Source organism: Anomalospiza imberbis, chromosome 4 (genome assembly GCF_031753505.1).
Source record: "Anomalospiza imberbis isolate Cuckoo-Finch-1a 21T00152 chromosome 4, ASM3175350v1, whole genome shotgun sequence".
NCBI classification, from domain to species: Eukaryota; Metazoa; Chordata; class Aves; order Passeriformes; family Viduidae; genus Anomalospiza; species Anomalospiza imberbis.
In genome coordinates, this window is record NC_089684.1 from 40,253,052 (window position 1) to 40,274,860 (window position 21,809).

General features: G+C 37.4%; 1 protein-coding gene and 1 long non-coding RNA gene across 4 annotated transcripts in view; one reads left to right on the forward strand and one right to left on the reverse strand.

The window, feature by feature from the left end:
• LOC137472686 (uncharacterized) overlaps positions 1–21,809 on the forward strand; it is a 50,937-nt gene that overhangs the window by 15,969 nt on the left and 13,159 nt on the right. The gene's annotated exons all lie outside the window — the stretch shown is intronic.
• SYNPO2 (synaptopodin 2) overlaps positions 6,640–21,809 on the reverse strand; it is a 78,051-nt gene continuing 62,881 nt past the window's right edge. Inside the window, exon 5 of one of the 2 annotated variants that reach the window (XM_068187985.1) lies at positions 6,640–10,940. In XM_068187985.1, the coding sequence (XP_068044086.1) occupies positions 10,374–10,940 (567 nt within the window). In that variant the 3' untranslated portion in view covers positions 6,640–10,373. Of the gene's footprint in view, positions 10,941–17,359; positions 18,562–21,809 lie in introns of those variants that run through there. The other variant, XM_068187986.1, reaches the window with a different exon arrangement.

The following is a 21,809-nucleotide window of genomic DNA, read 5'->3' on the forward strand; positions in this document are numbered from 1 at the left end:
CTGGGTTACACCATCATCCGTCTGCCCCTTTAATTTTTTAAAATAAAAAGTAATTTGTTGCATCCAAATAATTGTGAACTCACAAGTTTTTACTCTCCAGATAGGAGAAAATATGAAGAATTAAAATCTCTTAAATATGAAGAATCAAAGCCCAAATTTTTATCCATCTTTGCAAGAAGAATTATTTTTAAATGGGAGAAGGAATATTTCACTCCTGAAATGTGCTGTATTTTCTCTTAATGTTGTTGCTCCTATTTCTTTCTTCACAGATTCACTGTGTTTAGAGGCATTCCATGACTTATGGGCTTGCTAGATGATTAGCAGAAAACAAAACTCCTACCATCTCATATTTTCCATTTTACAAGAGTCCAGCAATGCCATAGATATTTTCCATTCTTACTCTTGATATTCTACAGATGTAGAATTAAAACTCCTCACACTGTATGGGAATGCATTGTGGGATTGTACACATGTGTTTTACTCTCCTGAGTAATTTCTCCATTACTTGAGCTGCCCTAAATGTGGGCATTGTGCCCAGTGGAGTAACACTTGCTGTACCAACAATTTTATACTCCTTAATTCAGATAAAGCTTATCTGTCAAATCAAACAGAAGCTGCCAGCATTTGCAGCTTAATTGCTTTTCCAAATTCCTCTTTCACTTAGAACAGTGGACAAAACTAAAAGAAACAAGAAACTATTGTTGGAAAAGGTCTGGAGTTGTGTTTATAGTTCCATCCCCCTCAAAAAACCCAATGCAAGAGTAAAAGTCATTGGTGCAGGAATTAAGGCTTTTTGAAGAGTAAAACTTCCCAGCAATGTGGACTCCCTTTCATCCAAACTCTGACAGGAGTTATTTTTCAGTGTTATTGCACTTGGAAAAAAAGATATGTATAATATATTATGTACATCCTTAAATACTAAGGCTGAAGGTTTTTTCCTAGGGAAGTATTTATCTTTATGCTGTGACATTTGATTTAGAACAAATAGCCATGCTCTGGTGCAATAGGAAAGAAGAGACATGGATGAGTGATTAAGGATGACACATCCAATGTTTTTGCTTTTCCCCCTGAATTGTATTTACTGTTAGAACTTAAATTAAAAAGCTATTTAGTACTCTAATTTAAGTGGATGACAACTTGGGCCTGCGTGGCAAAGAAGCTGGAAACACCAAAGTCTGCGTGACTTTTGACTGTTCACATAATGCATTTTAATTATGCCAACTTCCTTCTCTTTCCCCCAGAGACTATACCTCAGTACCTTGCATGGAAATCATTGGAGCAGGTGGACACGTAATCACATGAACTGACTATGCATTTGTTCATGACCTTAAGGCTGTTCCTTGCCACTGTGCATTCAACAAAGATTCTTTAGCAGTGCTTGTGTTGCTTTCTGTTTATGTACTTTCCGTCTCTCCTTTCTGGGAGGTTTCTGTTTCCAGGAATTAATATTGCTAATCCATTAGCACAGATTTTTTTTTCTTTAAGCTTTTTGTTCATCAAAATACTTTGTCTGCAAACTGATTTTATCTACATTTATTATTATGCCACCTGGTAAGAAGGAGAAGTTAATTGTTAACTCCACTTTATTGAAAAAGAAGTGACAAGTTGTTCAAGTTTTGCTTGCTCATTTTTAAATTAATCACAGTTTCTTATTTATGCAGTTTTCAAGGAGGCACTAGAGAAACTCTTGCACTATCTTTCATAATTTTTCATGTGTGTCACCTTTTCCCCAGGTTAATGGAAGTGACTCCTGATATAAACATGCCTCCATTTGGTGCCTTTGAGTATGGCTGTGCCATTCTTTTCCCTTCAGGGGCAGGGTTGATCCCCTTGGTAGCAGCTGAGTGTGTTTTACATTACTGTTGGGAGATACAGAAACAATATGTGCTCCTTAGTAACAGACATCAGACTAAGGACATTGCCAGTGATGATTTGGCAAAGGCTCATGGGGAGGCTCATGATTTAATAGGAACTTAAGATTTTGTTCCTTTGGATGGGTTTTGTTTGCTTTGTTACAGACTTTAGGTGAGAATAGCGTGGTGACATGGGAGAAGACAGGGGCTTCCATTATGGTTAACAAATATGGACTCCCCTTTAATTCTGAAATTTTAAACTAATCCTTCTACTGCCCTTTGAAGTTAATCTCTGTTCACTCAGCTGTGGTTCCTATGAGTAAACAACTCCAAAGCCTTACATACTCTGTTATGGGATTTGGTGAATTTTGTCTGGCAGTCTGGGCCATAATTTGATCTGTCTCTTGAATTACCAGATTGTTTCTTCAAAGGATCTGGAGCTTCCTTCCTGTTCCTTTTCTGAGATGTAAGAATGTAATTGTGCTGGTTGTGAAGTATGCATGACTGCTACTAATAGCCAGTGGATTATAGGTGAAGGTAAGAGCCAGGAATGTCCCCATCCAAGTGTAGCACTGCCATTTTGTCCCAATAGCCTTGGGCAGTGCACGTGTTCTTTCCAATCCATGTTCTCTTCCATTGGTAAAATGAGATAATGACATCTGTCCATCCCGTGCTACTGAGGTCAGAAGTAATTTACTACAGTCTATGTGGGACTCATTAAGCAATGCCTCGTCTATCATCTGATTTAGTTCAAACTTTAAAGTTTTATGGCATTTGAGTTCCAGTGGACGTGCTGATAATGACACTGCTTTGGTGTCTGGTGTCCCCACAGATCTCTAACTGTGCTACAGGTTCTCTGTTGAAACAGAGGCTTTGACAGGGAGAGCAAATAGTATGGATTGTATAGATTGTGTACCATTGCCCTCTGTTGGACAGCACTAGGCTTAGACCAACTGCTTGACTTCTTCTGGGCTTGCAAAACTTTAGAGCAATAAACCTGATAATATTGTATATGTAAGCTTGAAGTGTTTAGTGACAAACTGACCATCCTTCTTCCAAAGATTGCACCAGTCCCTAAAATGCAGAGGTAAATTGAAGTTTGAAAACCTACCATGTCCTACAGTCTGATATAATAGAATTTTTCTGCTTTCCTGGTAAAACATGTTTTTATTTTTTTCCCTCCTGCTCTCTGCCTACCTCACATCTTCTGTGGCCTATGAGCTTTCTGTGTGTATGTAGGTGAGTGTTCAATATAATGTATTTCCTGTATTTAGTTTAGCTATGGTTTTCCAGGAGGTTTATATGCTTTGTCAAAAAGTATAATGCATTTTGTACACACTGTAGTATCTGAAAGTGAAATGGTGAATAATAGCAAGAATTTAAAACAGGGAAGTAAAAATATGAAAGGTACAAACAATCAAATTAGTATCTGAGAGGGAAAAAAATTACAATGTTACTTGGAAGTGCCCATAATCCTCATTGTCCTTGTGAACTTAGTCCTAACTGCTTTTGTGTTCTCTGCCCTCCAGTACACAGTTTATGGCAGAGCATTCAGAGCAGTAAAAATTATTATAAAGGTCACAAGGAAAAATAAAGCTACTGTTGCTACTGTCTCAATGTTATCTGTTTAGATTGTTGCTCTCCAAACCTGTATTCATACTGCTGTTCATTTGAGGTTACATGCAGAGGAGTCACATCTAACTCCAGTAATAAACATCCAAAACATAGTGATCACAGTGATCTGTATCTAAGTTGATTTTGAAAAAGCATCTGCCTAAACTTTCATAACTTTATAGCTCCCAAAATAACACCAATCATCTCTTCACTGTCCTTGGGTGGTTTTTCTGGTCGGTTGATGATGCATTTCTCAAGTACAGAATTACCCAAACAGACCTCTGCAAGCCTAGGTGAGTTTGGAGTGGTGTAAGGCTATGCCTGGCGTCCTGGAATCCAGTCCACCTATTTTAGGCATTTATTTGAGGGTGGAGTTAGTTTCTTTTTAAGAATGCCTCTTCACACTGGTTATACAGGAGGCCAAGACAGCAATTTAAGCCTCAGCAGAGTTCCATCTGAGATAACTCTCCATAATTCTGCAAATGAATGAGCAAATTCCTAACAGTAGATACCATTAAAAAATCTGATTAATGCCACATTGTTTTGTCAATCACACTTTTTTAATTATACAGGCTACAAAAATCTACAGAACTGCTGACACCAGTTCAATGCTTGTAAATTTGTTGTGTTTTGTGGTGCACATTTTGTGCTGCACATTTCTGTGTGAGGTGAAGTCCTTGCCCTGCTGGCATAAGTGGTAAATTAATCAAGCTCCCACTGACTTAGCTGGTAACAGGATTTTGCTCCACGTGGTCCAAGGAATTTTGTTGCCCTGTTTTGTTCTTGGTGTTTCTTTGAAATGCAGGTTTTTTCAGGGCATACTGACTCGGTAGGAAGATTTATTAATTTTGATACTAATATTTTTATTTTACTGCCACACGGAAAATCTCATGGGGTTTTCAGCTGCCAAAGGAAGTAAAGAAGGAACTCCACAGAAAAGTGGAGAAAATTATCTTGAACTTTCACAAAATAATGAAATTATGTGTATCTGTGCTGGGGAATTTCTTGGAAACTATAAAAGTTACCAATTTTGATCATCTTCTTTAAAATATTGTATTTTGCATACAAGTAATTCACTAGGGAGCTTCAAGTCCTGTATTTGTATACAAACAATTTTATAGTCAAATTATTTGCATTTAAATATAAACTGTTTTGGACATACCTAAAAATCAGAGTAGCTGATGTGCACCAGATCAAAACTGCTGTGTGTATGTTTATAAGCTTTTCTGTTAGAAAAAAATCCCCAAAACAGTAGAAATACCATGGAGTTAAGAATATGCTGACTTTATATTGATTCTTGTTTTTCAAAAATTACTGACTTTCTGAGGCTAAACTCAAGTGCATCCATTGATATTAGGAAGTGACTAATTAAAATGAAAATGGCTTAGGAATAGTTAATACTATAAAGAGGGGCAATTGTTTTATAGCTGCCACAGTTGTGTGAGGTTGTTAACGTTGGGAAATATACCAATATATCTATTATTCTGATTTAGAATTCTGTAAAGCTTCTTATTTTCCATTTTTGCCTTGGGCAAATTCTGCTTGTCTACAACCTGGTTTAAATTATTTACAACATACAATATTGTTTGTTCAGCAATTAGCATAACTTTCCTTTGGTTTCCTTATTTATAGGGAAAAAATTAGTCATGAACCTCTGCAGTATTTAGACAAAATTACTCTTGGGTTTTGATCTACTTTGAAGATAAAATTAGATCTGGAGGTTTATCAACACCTTTTTTATACATGTATCAGTGTATTGTAACCTTCCAGCTGTTTGAACTGTAGTGCAGCACAATATGTTCTCCTAATTCTCCATTAACATCTGTTAATTGACGATTACCTTTCTTTCCCCACAAAAACCCCCACAACTTCATGTGCACACACACAAATGCTCCAAGGTCATTTTGTTTTGAGTGTGAAATACTTGAGTCCTTTTTTAGGACTGAAAATGTGTGAACAAACACCAGACATTTTCCAGCATCTTGAGTGCTGTTTCTGACTCAGCAGCAACACAAGGCTTCTTTTTAAGGTCCAATAATATATCCAGGGAACAATTTCAAAGCACAAATGCTCAATTTGAGGAAAACCAGACACTGGCCTGGAAATGTCTGCCTTTCTGGACTTTAAATTCCTCATTCCACCAGCCTCACATTCAGTAAGGGAGCAGTCTGCCACACTGGAGTAATTTTAAATGCTCTTAAGCATTGATGAGTGCACCAGAAAATCGAGGGCATTCCAAGAAACCCAGGGTACATTCTCTGCAGAGTGAAACATCCTACAAAATGTATGACTGTTCCCCTGGCAGGGAGATTTTTAATCTGTTGCCAATTACAGAAGTCAAGGGAGTTATGTTAAACTGTGAATCTGGCTTATGCTTCCTTTCTTTATAATGTATTTATGAACTTACCACAGAAGAATGGAAATGTAGCTGTGGAAAGGAATAGTACTGGGTCTCTTATAACCTTGTAAATCCTTTGTAGAGCAAAGCTCTTAAAATGCTATTGTGGAGCTTTTTCAGTTCCCCGAGCTTTACATGCATTAATCATTTTTCTTGTACTGGGGACAAAATCCTGCTTGCTGTACAAATGCAAAAACTGCTTTGGGATTCATTTCATGTCTATAGTGAAAATCTCATCTGACTTTCCACAGCTAGATTGTGGCCTTATTTTCTGAAGAACTATTTAACCAAATAGCCTGCATAGTGTACAGACTGGGTTCACAGTTTTTTCACAATATTTATTTCATGTTTGAACAGTATGTTTCAGTTGAGAATAAACAATGAGAATACAGCAATGAACAAGGAAATAAACAGAGGGTTAGGTGCAAATAAAGTAGACAAGTACAGTAAGTAGATTTTAATTGCAGATTTTTGTGGTTGGGATGAAAATGTTCAAACAATAAAAACTGTTCTGTTTGTATTATTCAACCTGGGTAGATTGTGCTTCACTGTGTTTCCTTTCTCTGCTTAGTCAGTATGGAAGTATAATTCCACTAAATTTGATAAGTTGCCTTTTGACCTGATGCTGATTTAAGCTTCTAGAAGCTCATACCAGCACGAGGTCACTGACAGGCAAAATCAATGAGTCTAAAAATGGTGCAGAAAAAAAGCGATTAGTCTTTACTTGGGTTCAGATTATTTAAACAAACAGACAAGAATTTAGGGAAAACAAAATTGTGTTTCTCATCTGATTGGTCAAATCACTTTATTATGTGATACAATTCACATTGCTGGCATGCACTGTCAAATAAAGTGTCCTTTGCAATGAGCAAAAGTCTTTAGAAGTGAAGAGTCTTTTATAAAGATAACACAGTCTCTTGCTACAAGGCAGAAATGCAGTGTGAATAGATATTTGGTTGTGTTAAAGCACACCAAAATGAAAACAAACTATGAACAAGAGTTGTGAACATCATCATCTAACATAACTAAAGAAACTAAATTTTCAGTTATATTGTGTATTCAAATGCTCTGCATGTTAACAGAGATACATCTGAGGGTGAGCACAAAGCCAGCGATTTAAAATATCAAGAGAAGTTTTTCCTCACATTTACTGAGCAGATCTGTGCATTCAAAAGCAAATGTATGAATTACTTGCATTAATATATTCAGAACTTGCACACAACAGTCATAACTATTTGATAGATGCTTTGCTAGTGGAGGAATGGGGTGAACGACAGAAAGTGGAAAATGCTGTGGGGTCCTTTTATAGTTCTGATGCATTAATATTTCATTTACTGGTCTGGGCCTGCTGCTTTCTTTGAAATCACTACATGATCTCAATCTGGATTTAGTCTGATTTCCTTCCAAACAAGGCTATGTGATCTGTCTACATGCCTGCCCTCACGTCTGCCCTCCCATTAATAACTTCAAAAATGTTTATTAGTTCCATTTCTCTGCAGCAGAGGAACAGATCTCAGAGACAATCCATTGCCCACAGACTTTGTAAAAATAGATGGCGTCGGGGAGGCCAGATCCACTTACCAGTGTTGCTATTGAGGGACATGCTGCACTGGCAAGTCATTCCATATTAGATATGGGAGAATCCACATGGGAAAGAGAGCTAGGAAATCCTCAGCAGGAGGAAAAAAAACCATCTGGAGTAAGTAATTTTAAACACCCAAATTAATCTACAATATGATGCAAAGCCACATGAAACTCAGCATCAGGAATTCTCATGTTCACAGAAGTACTGAGAGATTAATTCTTTCTTCTGAATAGAATGAAATTATAAGGCTGTACATTTTTTGTTCTAGGGAAGTTGTCAGAAAGTCAGTGATCCTGTCTGAAGCTCTTCACTTCCATGTTTGTTACCTATTTGTGGTGGGGAATTCCTAGAGAATGTTTTCCTGTGATGCCATGTGATCACAGCATTAAAGCCTTTTTAAGATCACTTTGTATCATAACTTCTTTTGCAATATCAAAATTTAAAAACACTTTTGCCAATTTTTAATTGCATGTACCTTAAAACTAAGCACACACTTGCTTCTGGTAGATGAATGATCTCAGAATTCACACCACTACATTCAATGGGAATGAAAAAGTTAGGTGTCCAATTCTTAGAATAAAAATAATGGTGTTGGGTAAAAATATGCTTTAATGCAAATGCATAATTCTAGTTTTCTTTTTAATGATGTAAAGGAAACAGTTAGAAACCTGAACTTGACCTGGAAAAAGGAACTTGTTTTGCTATGTAAATATGGACTACAGGTCAGCAAAATAAGTAAGAGGCATGCACTTTTCAGAATGTAGGCCTTCTGTGAAATGCATATGCATTGGTATTGATTGAATAGGTAAGGCCTTGATGGCCTTGAACTATAAATTTCACTGAATTTCAATTTGATTTATAATTTAACTGAAATTAAGTGAAGATTTGGCATATACTTCCAGGGCAATAGGGTTAGATCTGAGGATAAGCCCTCAAGGCTAAGGGGACTTCCACAGTCACACTAGTGGAATATTCCCTATTGTGATAAAAGGAGACATAAAGGGACTCTATAGAGAGACATCTATTTTTGCCTGTGTGGCAGGAAAATTTACTCTGATTATGTGCATATATAACTCTGAGGTGCAAAGCTTATTTTCAGGCATATCATGGCAGCCTTGTTCATGTAATTTTTTTAAATAATTTTTTTTTCTTTTTGTAAATTCATATTGTGAAATAAAACTGTAAGGTGCTATAGCAATATGATCCTATTCTAAAGGTTTACCACTCTCACATCTTCATTTCCTGACTGGTCAGAAGGATCAGTTGAATTTTAGGGAGACTTCTGTTTGGCTACAGAATTTCTGCCAACTTAAACTCATTAAGGCTATATTTTTTCCTGTAATTATTTGCTTTTAGGGAAAGCTCCAGCTCAGCTGAACTTAGATTTAATTTTCCTTTCTCCTTCATACCAATTACATTTTATAATTGCTATAAGTGAAAATTCTTTACTGATGGGAATATTTTGTATCTTTCCTTGTCGCATATATGTTTTCATTTTTTCTAATCGAATCCCTTCACTCACAGTGAGAGCCTTACTGAAACTAAGGAGAGTTTATAGTGCTTCTGCAGTAATTTCAGTTGACTGTGCTTGACAGATCCTTCAAGAATTCCCCACAGAATAAGGAGGATTGACAGCACTTCTTAAAACTGGGGGTGTTCATTTAATGCTTTAACAATATTTAAACCACCCAGGAAGCTTGGAATACATACATTTTTAGCCACATATTTCTATTGTTTAAATAAGCTGCAAATGCAAGGTATGTCTCACCAGCAAAAATTATTCACCATCCCTTCAGATCCATCAGCATCACTTAGGTATAACCAACCACCCAAAGATTTGCTCCTAGACTCGCACCGTGCACCACATATCAGGAACCTTCTGTCACATACCAACTTCTACGTAGAGCAAGAAGTGTCCTTGCTAGGCAACTTATCTGCGTCTTCCCAACTGACGATACGACTCAAAAGCTTTCTAAACATTGAGCTACCCTAGAAACACGAATGACTGCACAGCCAGTTGGATTACCAGGCACTGGAGCAGTAAATGCTCAGCAAATAGTGAATTTCACAGAGAAATAAAGGCTGTTCAGCCTCTGACTTGTTTGATAGTTTATTACAAAAATAACTTGCAATCCAGTTTAAATACACTCCTCATCTCTTTTGTTGTTCAAGTATCATGGTATTGATCTCTATTAACAATGCCTTTCTTCCTGGTGTTTTCAGATTAATTACAAGATGTAAAACTTCATTGGAACTGTCTTGAAATCTATCTTGAAATGAGTGACTGTATATGATTTCCTGTACCTACATATTGCGGTGATCCAGGCACCATTGCCACAGATGTATTTTAACTGTTGCCACAGTAAAAATATTTATGGATTTACTTTCTTAGCTCATTACAGAAATGCAGTAAAAAGCCATATGGCAAATAAGCCAGTGCTTCCAAGTCTGCCACTTTCATTAGAACTTTTGCAAATCTGACTATATTTACTAACTTGGAACTCATGTCAAACATTCTCAGAAAACCTACAAGATCCTGTAAAATATTTATTGGTTTTAAAATGCCCTTATTTTACTTTTTTTTCCCATTAGCTTAACTGCAAGCATTTTTGCTGTCAATTTCTACACCCTTGCTAGATTTTTGCATCGAGTACATGGATTGCCCCACTTTCATCTCCCCCCTCACCCCAAGAAACGAATATTTTTGCCTTTTGACAAACAGAACAATCTTAGGTGTAAAACTGAGTCTATTCTAGAGGCTGCTAGCGCTGCAGTTATGTGAAAACTGTGCTCCATTCAATTTTGTCTCCTCATTTTTTTACTTCAGAGATCACCAGGCCAGCAAGAAACTTTCCTTCTCCAACTCAAACCTTAGGGCTTGCTGAGCTGGAGGAAGGGAAAATGCCCTAGACCCTTCAGCTGCTCATGTTGGACGCCTCCATCCCCTTGGCTGTGGATTGTAGTTTGAATCAGCTGTTGACAAGCAATAGTCAGACCTGGAATCCATGGACATTATATCAGGATCCGTTGTGGAGCGCTGCGTGCAGTAGGGATACTGCAGCTTAGGGCCAGCCTGGGTGGGGGCACTTGGGGCAGACAGGGAGCTTTTTTGGGGTGATAGAACCCCTGACTGCTTCCCTCCCAGTAAGGCTATGCTACCACTTGGGGCTGGGGGCTCGTAAGAAACTTTAAGTTTCCATTCATCTGGTGGCTCAGGAAGTGTTTTCCTGCGAGCAGCCGATACCACATTAGCAGCAACGGATTCCTGCATGCTTTGGGGGCCAAAAGCTTCATCCACGAGGCCAAGGGGAGATCTGGCTGCTGCTTCCCAGGGAGTCAGTCTCTTGCCAGGCTTGTCAGCTGCTGTGTCTGGCTTGCTGAAGTAGTCAGGGGCAGGCTGAAATACAAGAGGAGAAGTGGGAGACATGGCTCGAGGGAGGAATGAAGAAGGTCTCCCAGGAAGCGATAATGAGCGGCCACTGCTCCTTCCCTAGGAAGACAAAATACCAAATACAGTTATTAACCACCAAGAAAGGAAGTCCCTTTTCTTCACTTCCAAACTGGAACAAAAGATACTGAAGGCATGTGACATCCTGGCAGTCCCTTTTTATATCTACGGGTATCTTTTAGAACTTTAATTTACTGGAAAGGCAGGAGGAAGAGAAAGAAACAGGAACAAAGACACAGGAAATTGAATTTTTGAGGAAAGTAAGCAGACCAAAGACAGGCTTTTACTGAAAAAGTACAGTGGCATTGGCAACTGTGCACCTTTCCCACTACTTAGCTGGTGTGCCTTGCTCTGGAAAGACCATTCTTAATGCAGAAGGGAGTTATGTTGTGACAGTTCTGTGTGTGTTTACAAGATTCTTTCTAACATTAGGCACAGCCTAATTAATTGATAACAGGCTCTGTCTACGACATCTGTCCAAGAACATATCTCTGGCAATCTCCTTTTAAGAAAGGCTTTTCTTGCTCAAAAATTAATAGACTTATCCTAGTTTTCACTTTTTGGGGCACAAAAGTGAACACAAGCAATTAAAGGCATTAATGCAATCATTCATTTAATACCTTTACACGACGCTACTTTTGGCTTCTTTAAAAGGCAATGCCCTCGGAATTTCAGTACATTCCGACCCACTTATAGGAGCAATCCATTAATTTTTGACAAATCCTAATCTTCTTAGTAATGCAGCACTTTGAAACAGAAACTGTATTTATGAGAAGGTTCTGCTGCAGCAGCCATTTGGCAGCACACGAAGCAGGTACAGCCTGTCCCCAAGCCAGACCTGCTCTCTGTGTCACACAAATTACCTCGTTCTTGTAGTCTCTATAAATGTGCCTCCTAAACTCACTGATTCACACTCATTGATTCATGTCCTCAGCCTTAAATGCCTTTAATTCTGAAATCTGCTGTGAAATTCCTGGCTCTTTTTGCCAGAGACTTTGCTAGAATTTACTCTGCACAACATTGCCCTCTGTTACTTTTTCTAATGAGCTTCCCAAACTTGAAGCACTGTTAGCATGAACTAGAGAACAGCCAACCAGGTGTGTGATCATTCAAGGTATAGATGATCTAGCAAAGATTCACATAGAAAAGTCACATTTTAAGTGTTTCTGCCGCAGGATCTTGCTGCACTTAAGGAACTTGAATGACCACTGCTTTGGGTATTAAGTCCTGTTGTAATATCAGCCTTCTGTATGAGAGATGAAACTGAGGAAGAGACTTCAGATTTCATAATTTTCAGTCAGTTGTGTCATACTTAGCCTGAATCTCTTTTTAAAAGTGTAGTGACATTCAGAGGTTATGTCATGAGAGTTTTGACAAGTTTCACAACTGATGCTTTAAGACAGGAGTATCCTTTCACCTCTTAGCTATGATCAGCTATTTCCAGTTTGCATTTCCAGAGAGAAAACTCCCCAACATTATTAATCCCATCCACACGCCCCTCTATATTAGAAATTAATCAGATAACCCAAACTGCAAGAAATTGGGTGGTAATTAAGAATATAAAGCAATTAAGAAGATAAGGTCATAGAGAGGGATGAAGAAGTTGATCAAACAGGCTCACCTTGTTAGTCTACATGTGTTAGCTCCTCTCAGTAGGGTTCTAGAACAGAAAAGCTCCGTTTTTTCAACAGAAATTCCAGTTCAAAGCCCTGTGTGTACTTTGTAGGATTTCAGAGATGCAGAGGGAAATTATACTGTTTAAGTAAGTGTTGGATAAAATATCTCGCTTTTCAAGACCTTTAGATGAAGATACTGTTTAGTCTGTCCTGTTAAGAGGAAAACTCCAGAGTTAATCAAGTTATGGAAGTATCTTTTTGGTGTAACCATAAGTTATAAAGCAGGAACTAATTTTCTTTGACAGAGTTTAATCAGAGAATGGTGAGTTATTCAGTGTGTTTTACTACTTTTTTATCAAAATGAATCATTCTATTGTATTGCTTAGGTAGAAGTCCTGGTCTGGGCTTCCGTTTCCCACTTGATAGCTTGTCTTTAGAAAAAAAGTTCTAAAGACTTTTATTATTATCTATAATACATAGGCTGGGTTTTATCTTTGAAATTCTAAAATATGAAAATGCACATCTGTTTCCTCTAGCTTTGGTAAAGTAAGGATAATCTGTGCTTCCATGAAGTAAGGACTGAACAGTGTATGGGTTTAACTAATATTTATCTTCTTGGATTGTGAGAGGACAAAACCCGTGAGGGTAAATAGCATTCCAGATGTTTTACCTGGAAGAAGGCTGAAGTACATGGGAAGAACCTTGTCAATTCCATAAGGGCCTGAACTAACTAGCACACTACTTTGATGTTCAGCCCCTTCAAGCTAACAAACTCTGGAATTAAGGCAACTTCTAAACACTAGAATTCATCATTCATCTGCTGGACAGCAGCAGCCAGACATGCTAATACTTTCTAATATTTCCCCTTTATATTTAAATCTTGGAGATACATCTGTTGACAAGCATGTACAATGCACAAACCTCAGACACAGTAGAAAACATGAAGTGTAACTAGAGAATAATTACTCTCCCCTCTTTCTCCCTTAAGCTATAAGAAAATCATAAAAAGAGGGGTAGAGATCTTCCGTTCTTCACCTCAGAAATCAAGGAAGGAGAGAAAAGTGAAATGCTACCAGAAATATTACTTTATCACATTTTGTCTTCCTATAATCTTGTGGTAAAACAGTTATTAGAATATTGAAGTATTATGCAGCAAGACAAACTAGAACCCTAAACACTGATTAATTTATTCTTTTCCAGTTCCTGGATGTTTTCAGAGGAAAAAACCTTTTCTACATTAGTTATTAAAGGGAAAGTAATTCCTAAATGTGAAGAAGAAGAAGGATCATTTAGAGCTGTCCTTTACAATCAAAGAATCCTGACAGCTGCTAAGTGCCTTGGGTGTCTGTGCAAACAGATTAAACTGTTTAGGTTAGTTTTATATTAACACTGATTTTGAAATGCAAACTAGTTATAAACTGCTCACTGAAGAAAACATTTATGACACGGCAAAAATCTCTGATATTTATAAGATGTATGTTAATATAAACTAATATTTATATAATACTACTTCCAAAATAACTACTTCCATATACAAGCAAATGAATGTAAAAGCAGTACTTAGGTGTGTACATGTATAGATCTAGTTAATGTAAGATGGATGAGTGTGACTGTCTACCTTTGATTCAAGAATATCTTTACCAACAGTCAGGAAAAATGGGTTATTTGGAACTTACAGCTATTTTAGTTTTCTTGTTAATTATGAACAGCTGCAAGACAAAAAGAACAATACTTAGGCTCATAAAATTGTGCAATTTTTAAAGGCAGGAGTCAGAAAGGTCTTCTTCCTTTTCCAGACTAAATTAGAATGAATAATACTACTTAGTGAAATGATTTTCCAGCAGCTGTTTTTCTGTCTCAGGTGGCACATCTCAGTAAGAGAAAACTCTGTGTGTATGTGTGTGTGTGTGTGTGTGTTTCCATGCCACATCTGCCTTTTTACCAGTCAAGGAGACAAAAGTGGATTGGACTCTGAATAGTGCAGTAAAACTCTCTCCACATAAACTCTTTCCTAATTAAGTCACTTGAAAAAGTTGGACCTTCGTGTCTTAGTCATTAAAGCGATTTTATTTTTGTCTTTTCATTATGGTCCTGGTCCTTTATCCCATATCAAAGCACATTAAAATCCAAGTTAACAATAGTGCCTGGATGCTGTTTACACAGAAAGGGGACAAAGGAGGAGGAAGCAGAAAAAACAGTTGGTTTACCTCAGAAAGCGACTCTGTCTTTATACAAAGCCCAGAGTGATGCATTTCTCCTTTGGCCTTCTATGGGCTTGTAATGGCCACTCCAATTAGAGACCAAACTACTGAGAAAATGCTAGGACAAAATAAATAATACTGAATTTTTATGTCTTTCAATTCTTTCCTTAATTCTATTTTTTTTAACATGAAAGAAGCACTTTGGCTTTTTTAACTGAGGTGAGTATGGAAGGCAGACATATTGTCAATATTATTATAGCTTTTTTTTTGTCCCAAACCATTTATTATTTAAACTTTATGTCATGAAAAAATAATTTCTCTCTGAAATGCTGCCACCTCTGCAGTAAATGCTACAGCTATTTTACAATTCAACTACCAAAAGTTTTGAAATAAAATGGAAAAATAATTTTTATTTGAAACTCTTGAAATATTTTACAGTAGACTAATATGGGAATGAAGAAATTTGGCTAATGGCTGGGGAGGGAGGGAATTTTACCTGTCTAATAACTAAAATCTTGTCAGTGGCTGTACTGAGACCAGAAATATATTAGAATCACACAGTTCAGACCTGATCCTGACTTCCTCAAAGCTGTCTTGTCAGGGCTTGATTCTGGAAATTTATAGGGAATTTTAGGACTGGAATCTAATTTATTCTAAATTCAGATTGTTTCTAAATGTGGTGTTATTTCAAGTGAGAACAATAGTGTTTTCATAATTTGTATACAAACTAAGGAAGCAGTTACTGTCAGCCACCTCACATAAGTTTTTTGGCAAGTCACGTAAGCTTTGTGACAAAATTTGTGAAAAATTTTGTTTTTGAAAATAAAGTCAATTTTAGTTGTCAAGTAATGGTAGAAGAGGAAAGTAAATTATTAAAATTAGGCCTTCACTACTGCAAAATGCCTGGGTGGCTAAAAAACCAAAAGACTATTTCTAACTTGTCATAAAATATTTAGTGAGCTGACTTTGCACCTGTGCAAATAAAAAAAAAAAAAAAATCAGCTTTTCATTATCATTTAATCTTTATCCATATGCAGTTCTCAAAATACAGTACATTTATACCTATAGAAATCAAATGAAACTTTTGGCCATAGGCACCTTATATTTCCTTGGAATAAACTATTTATTTCTCGTAAGGAAGAATATTTGCTGCCACCTTCTGGATTTTATATTGCACAGCTACCAGGGCAAAGTTGGCCCTATTTTCTGACCTTTCTACCTAGACATGTGGTACCAGTGCCTGCTTTAGAACTGGTTTGACACAAATCTTTGTGTCTGAAGTGTCCCATATTTCAGTGTAAATGTCCCTATGTGTGAACATTCATACTGAGAGCTTTATGCAGGCTCAACAGGAGCACAGCCTGTTCCAGCCCCATATCCTGTGAGGTAGAAGGGTTTCAATCATTCCTACAAGTATCTGGTGGTTCAAACCCCCTGTTACAGTGTGCTCCATGATTGTATTCCAGATTTTATTTTGGCTCTTAAAAAGCTACCTTGAAGCAGTGCTAGTGAAGTTGGAAGGTCAGCTGTTCCAAAGCTCTAAAATGAAAGCACCATTGCCCAGTGCTGATGCATTTTGATTAAATTTCATGATTTCTGCCCCACCAGTGCCATTTCGGGGATTCATTTAGGAAATATTAGGGTTCTCTAACACAGGAGTATATTGTAAAAAAAGTGGTTTTGCATGTTGGAATTTCTAGCTGGTCACTGAGTGTTCCCTTTCTGGAATTCCACGTGGAGTCTGCCAGCTGTTAACACTCACAGAGGGATGTTAAGGATCACATTGACAGAGTAACTGCTGCGTGTGCTGCTGGGCTCTGGAGGTGCCTTGAAATGCCTTGAACTGGACACCCAGGGCCACAGAGTGTCCCGGTGTCAGTGCTGCTCAATCTGTGCATTATTTACTCATTTGTAGAATGCAACAGTGTAAAGATGAACCCTGGCTTCTGAATGATTTGGATGCTAACAGCAAAAATCTGTAAGAAAACAATTAAGCATGAAGGGCACCCTGTGAAGAGTGTGCATTGGGTAAGGAATGGTTCTGAGCATGAAATGATGTCAAAACAAAGCAGCAAAGAGCTGTTTGTCAGATGGGAATCCCTGGTTGGAGTCCTACTGCAAAAGGAACCAGATATGACATGATTGCAGATGTTCTGGCCACACAAACCAAGAAGGTTGGATTAAGCTGACACAGGCAACAAGAATTCCAAGTGCCTCGCTTTGCAATCCAAACAGCAGTGTTTAATATTGTTTTTCTCATAATTCTATATACACAGTGTCAGGTGCTTGCATCAGTACCACTTCAGTACTCTAGGAAGAAAACCAAGTGTACCCAGAAGCCAGATATTTTACTTTTGTTTGCAGTATAGAGCCATGTACCAAGAACCTGCATAGAGGGGCTGTGAGAAGTAGCATTCTCACAAATCAAAGCCAAAAAAATCACTAGCAGTTATTTATGGTTTTTGGAGAAAAAAGAATATTTAAAAAAAACTGAAAATATTTGTCCAAAGGTTTTTACTGTATGGAAACTTTTGCTTATAATATAAATGTACTGAATTCTTTGCTTCTCAATCAGTTAGAACTCACACTGAAACTGAATGTTGTGTTCCATGTCACCCTTTGTAATCCAATGTGCTCCTGTGATTGGGAATGTATTTTACTTCTGTAATGTTCCTTCTTTTCTTCTGTTTGTTGTATGTTTCTTAAAACCATTACAATCTGCTGTTTCAGACATAGATAGAAACGTCAAGAAAAACACTCCATCTGTTCAACAGTCCAGTCTTGACACCTATTTAGAAATGATGTCGTTATTTTCATAGCATCTTAACTTTGAATTGCCTGGAGTTATGAGGAGAGTCTCTGGTTTAAGATTTCTGTCTTAAAAATGTACAAAAGAATGAGGATACTTGTTTGAAAATGCTGGATTTACATTAATTCTCCACAAAGGAAGCCTTCATCCAGATAGTTAATCTGTAAATTCAGGAAGTTATTTCTCTCACAGCTGAGTTTTCTCAGCCTAAGGGAGTGTGCAGTTATTATATTAACACAGTGCAGGTTTCACATGCACTGCAATTAAAAAGTTTGTCAAGATCGTTACAATGAGGAATAGATTTTTCCTTTAAATGCTGTAGAGGATAACTGGAGACTTGATTAGCACACAAAGAAAAAGTCTGCCTGCCTTACTTAAGGAAGCAAATATTAAACCCATGGGAATACTCTCATATGGTTTGTCTTAGCTTGTAAAGAAAGAGTTCAAATCTGCATCTGTAGAGATAATTTCAGCATAGAGCTTCGGGATTTTTTTCTACTTTTTAAATCATTTGATGAAAACATGAAGGGCTTCCTTTAGTAAGCAACCAGCCTGAAAACCACTTGTCAAACATAACTCTTGAGTGATTCCAACTGCTCCTTTATGTAATTGCATGCAAAAGTAATGTCTACTGTAAAACAAGACCAGTTGTTGTCATGGGTACTGTGAAGTTGTGATGAGGGCACCAAGACTGCTGTGAAATTACCAGGCTTACATATTTTCGCAAGAGATCTACCAGCAGTGAGTTCATTCAGAGCTTCTGAATCCACACGGTTTTGAAGATCTTGTCAAGTTTCTTCTTCATATAGTGTTTCCATTCCAAGCTGAGCAGAGCCATTATAGAATGTCATTATGCCAAGCTGTGTAATTAAGATTTGCACTTGCCGTGCCAAACCACCAAAGCAATCAGTGGAATCCCAGGTGTTTGACTTCAGGTACAGAAATTTGCATCATGTAAAAAGTCAAGACTGGAAGAGGGAAACTTTTTAGAACCAAAGGGTTTGGAATTTTAAAGCTAGCAAATCTGGAAAAGCATCCTGGAAAAAAGAGAGGAGAAACATTTTGCACAGTGTTAGTTGTTGTCCTTTCCCTGCTGTTCCCCTGCCTCACAGTGTACAGAGCATTCCCCACTCCAGAACAGCTGGAGCAGCAGCACGTGAGGGTCAGGCTGGTCCTTTGTTGAGCTCTCATCCTGGATACTTGATAAGCAATGCTCCTCCCAGGTCACATTATCTAGTGTGAAGTTCTCTTTATAACTGCTTGTAATCTTTTATCAGAGTTCAATTAAAAAAAAAATCAGGAAATGTCTGGAAATAGTCAGCTGTCTCTATATGCAGAATAGATGAGCCCCTCTTGCTGGTTGTTCTTTTACCTTCAATATTTCAAAATCCTCTGACAGGTATTTTACCCTGTGTAGTCACTCTTTTTTTATGGAGTTTTGTCCCCCCAGCTTGCGTCCTGCTAATCCCAGTAGTATTTTCTCTCAAAATTGCTGTTCTGCCACTTAGAACTGATTTTTCTATCTGAATTACACACAAGCTCCACACTTCCTATTTTTTTTTTTTTTTTGAGTCTGCTGGTACCTCAGCCTCTTGTTTTTTGTTTCTTCCTTAGGAGAGCAGAAAGCAAAATAATCAGGCTTACTTGTAAGAGATGGTAATGTTTCTACAGGAAAAATGCATTGAATATGTTCCTACAGGAAAAATGCATTGAAATATCTTTCTGGTTGTTTCATAATATATTATTTTTTGACAAGCAGTAACATGGTAAGAGTGGTTCCTCTAGAGAATGGAGGAGGAGTTAAGCAGTTCTTTGTTGAAGAATTAAATTTTGTCTATTTTATTTTTACAGCAGAAATTTTAACTTTTTGTCTGAAAGCCACTCATCTCCAAAACAAAACTTTTCAACTCAGTTATAAAGCAGGATGTTTATAACTGAATCATAAACTGAAGGTATATTAGCCTGTGATTGAGGTAGCTGTTTTTATGAAAAGGCTGTCTAGAATGTGAGATCAAAACTGGTGCATTATAGTACTTCCAGTCTGTGCTGTAATTAAATGTGTTAAAATAGTCATAACGGACTTAAATTCCTCCTTTAATGTGAACATAATGGAAGTATTGTTATTGGACATGGCTTAAAATTCACTGTTAAATATGCTTCCATTGCAAAGATGACCATTGCATCTTGGCAGCCTTGCCATATTATATAAAATAATTCTAACAGCTTCTTCAGAAAACCATTTACGAAGGCTCTCTGCCCTTCCCAAGTGAAATTTCAGATGCCTCCTCTACACAAACAATTAATTTCCTTGACATTTCAGCTACGTTTGAATTTATCTTTAGCTTTTCATATGGACCCATGACAATGAGCAGCTCATCTTTCCTTTAAATATCTGCTTCATGAGAGATTACATCTTGGATAAACCTGTTACTGTAGGCAGAGCAGCCTTTTGAAATAGTAATAAGAATTAAAGACGTACCTGATTAGTAAAAAGAGCCTTGAAGCCAAGCTGGATCCAAGTTCCATGTGTGTAGAATGATGTGTACATAAGAAATTGAATTCAGAGTTGGGCTTTGAATAAGATTTTCAAAAGATCTGAACTGAGTTAAGAGCACTAATGTAATTGAGATTTTTGTTTTTAACTCTAACTGGTGCTTTAAAAATCCTTCTGTCATTGTTCTAGGCCATATAAAATACTTGTGTTTGAATGCAAATGTGATCAAAATTCAGCTTTTCAGCATAGATGCACTTTCTAAGCTCCTGTGTCTGGGAGCCACAGACATCAATATCAACACTTGTGGAGGAAGGACAAAGCTGCTATAAATCTCCTCACTAGGGAAAGGAAATATTCTTTTGGTGCTGGGGTGAACAAGTACAGAAGTATGATTATAATTTACAGATGTGCTTTACAGGAGGAGACTAAGCAAATCATGGAAGGCAATATGAGGCTGATCAGATTTCTGTGTCTTTTCACAGCACTACTTACCTTTGGCAGGGGATCTTTATTCCAAGTATATACTGGTGTCTTAAAGTCCACCTGAAAGAGTGTGTGCAACTCTAGGGTGAACTTGGAAAGAGGGGAAGAAAGGAGGAAGCAAAAGGGTGAAGAAGGGGAAGAAGGAGATTTCATGTTTACAGGCTAGCATAGGGAATAGACTTCCCCCAAAAATATACTGTCAGTGTGTACATGGAAGTGAAACAAAAAAAAAATAGCAGCCAAACCAAAGAAAAAAGCCACAAACAGGCAGAGAGGAAAGGGACAAGTTTAATGATAGAAGAAAAGTACAGATATTGACAGTGGAAAACAGGTAGAAGGGAGATCTCCAAAGGACTAAAATATTGCTACTTTCTATTTCCAGGTAAATGCAGTATAAATATTTATTGAGTTTTTCAATTTTTTCCCCTCTGCATTTTGTATCATTTTTTTCTAAATTTTAGTGGGGGGATGGATCCCTTGGTCATTTTCTTCTAATTCAGTCAGTATCCCAATCTAAAATTTAAAGGGGAGAGTAGAATTTTGGAGGTCCAAAATTCATAGAAAGGTTTTTTATTGGTTTGATTAGAGTTTTAATTCAGCCTGCTTTCTGCATATGCAACCAAATGCATTCTTCTCATCTTTGATTGCAATTTGAATTACCATCATAGGACCAAACTACAGAGATTTTGTTCATACTTAGGAATGTTTTCTTCATCGAGATAGATGGTTCTACAAACCATGCTGTGATATACAAGGTCCATAATCTGGTCTGTAACTAGCTGAATGATAGTTTAAACAAATATACCAACAGATTCTGCCACCTTTATTCACAGAGTTATGCTTTAATCTTTAGCTTCACACCTGGGACGGATTTTAATTCCTTTGGTTGTGAGAAACAGCACCTTGTTTTAGCCCAAGCACCACTGATGCTGATGAAAGCCATACTAAACTACTCAAATATTTGCTCTAGATTCACTGCAGGATTATACAGTACATTTCAAGACCACAGGCTCTTAAAAGTTCTCCCCAGTAGCAGTATTTCAATCCTTAGTCCCCAATATGACAAGTAAAAGATAGTAAAAGACAAGAGTAAAAAGATTTAAAGTGGGAAGAAGCACTGTAGAGGCCCATGAGAAGAAAATTAAATGTGTACATGAGGCCAGTAGGAAGACACGGTCATAATCATGATTTACTGGTAATTTCTGTGGCACAGAGTACTCTGGGAGCAAGAATCAGCACTCTACAGGCAGCCCTCCAGTTCTCAGTCACTGTGCTTTCACAAGAAACTGGTTCATTACTTTGCAGCTG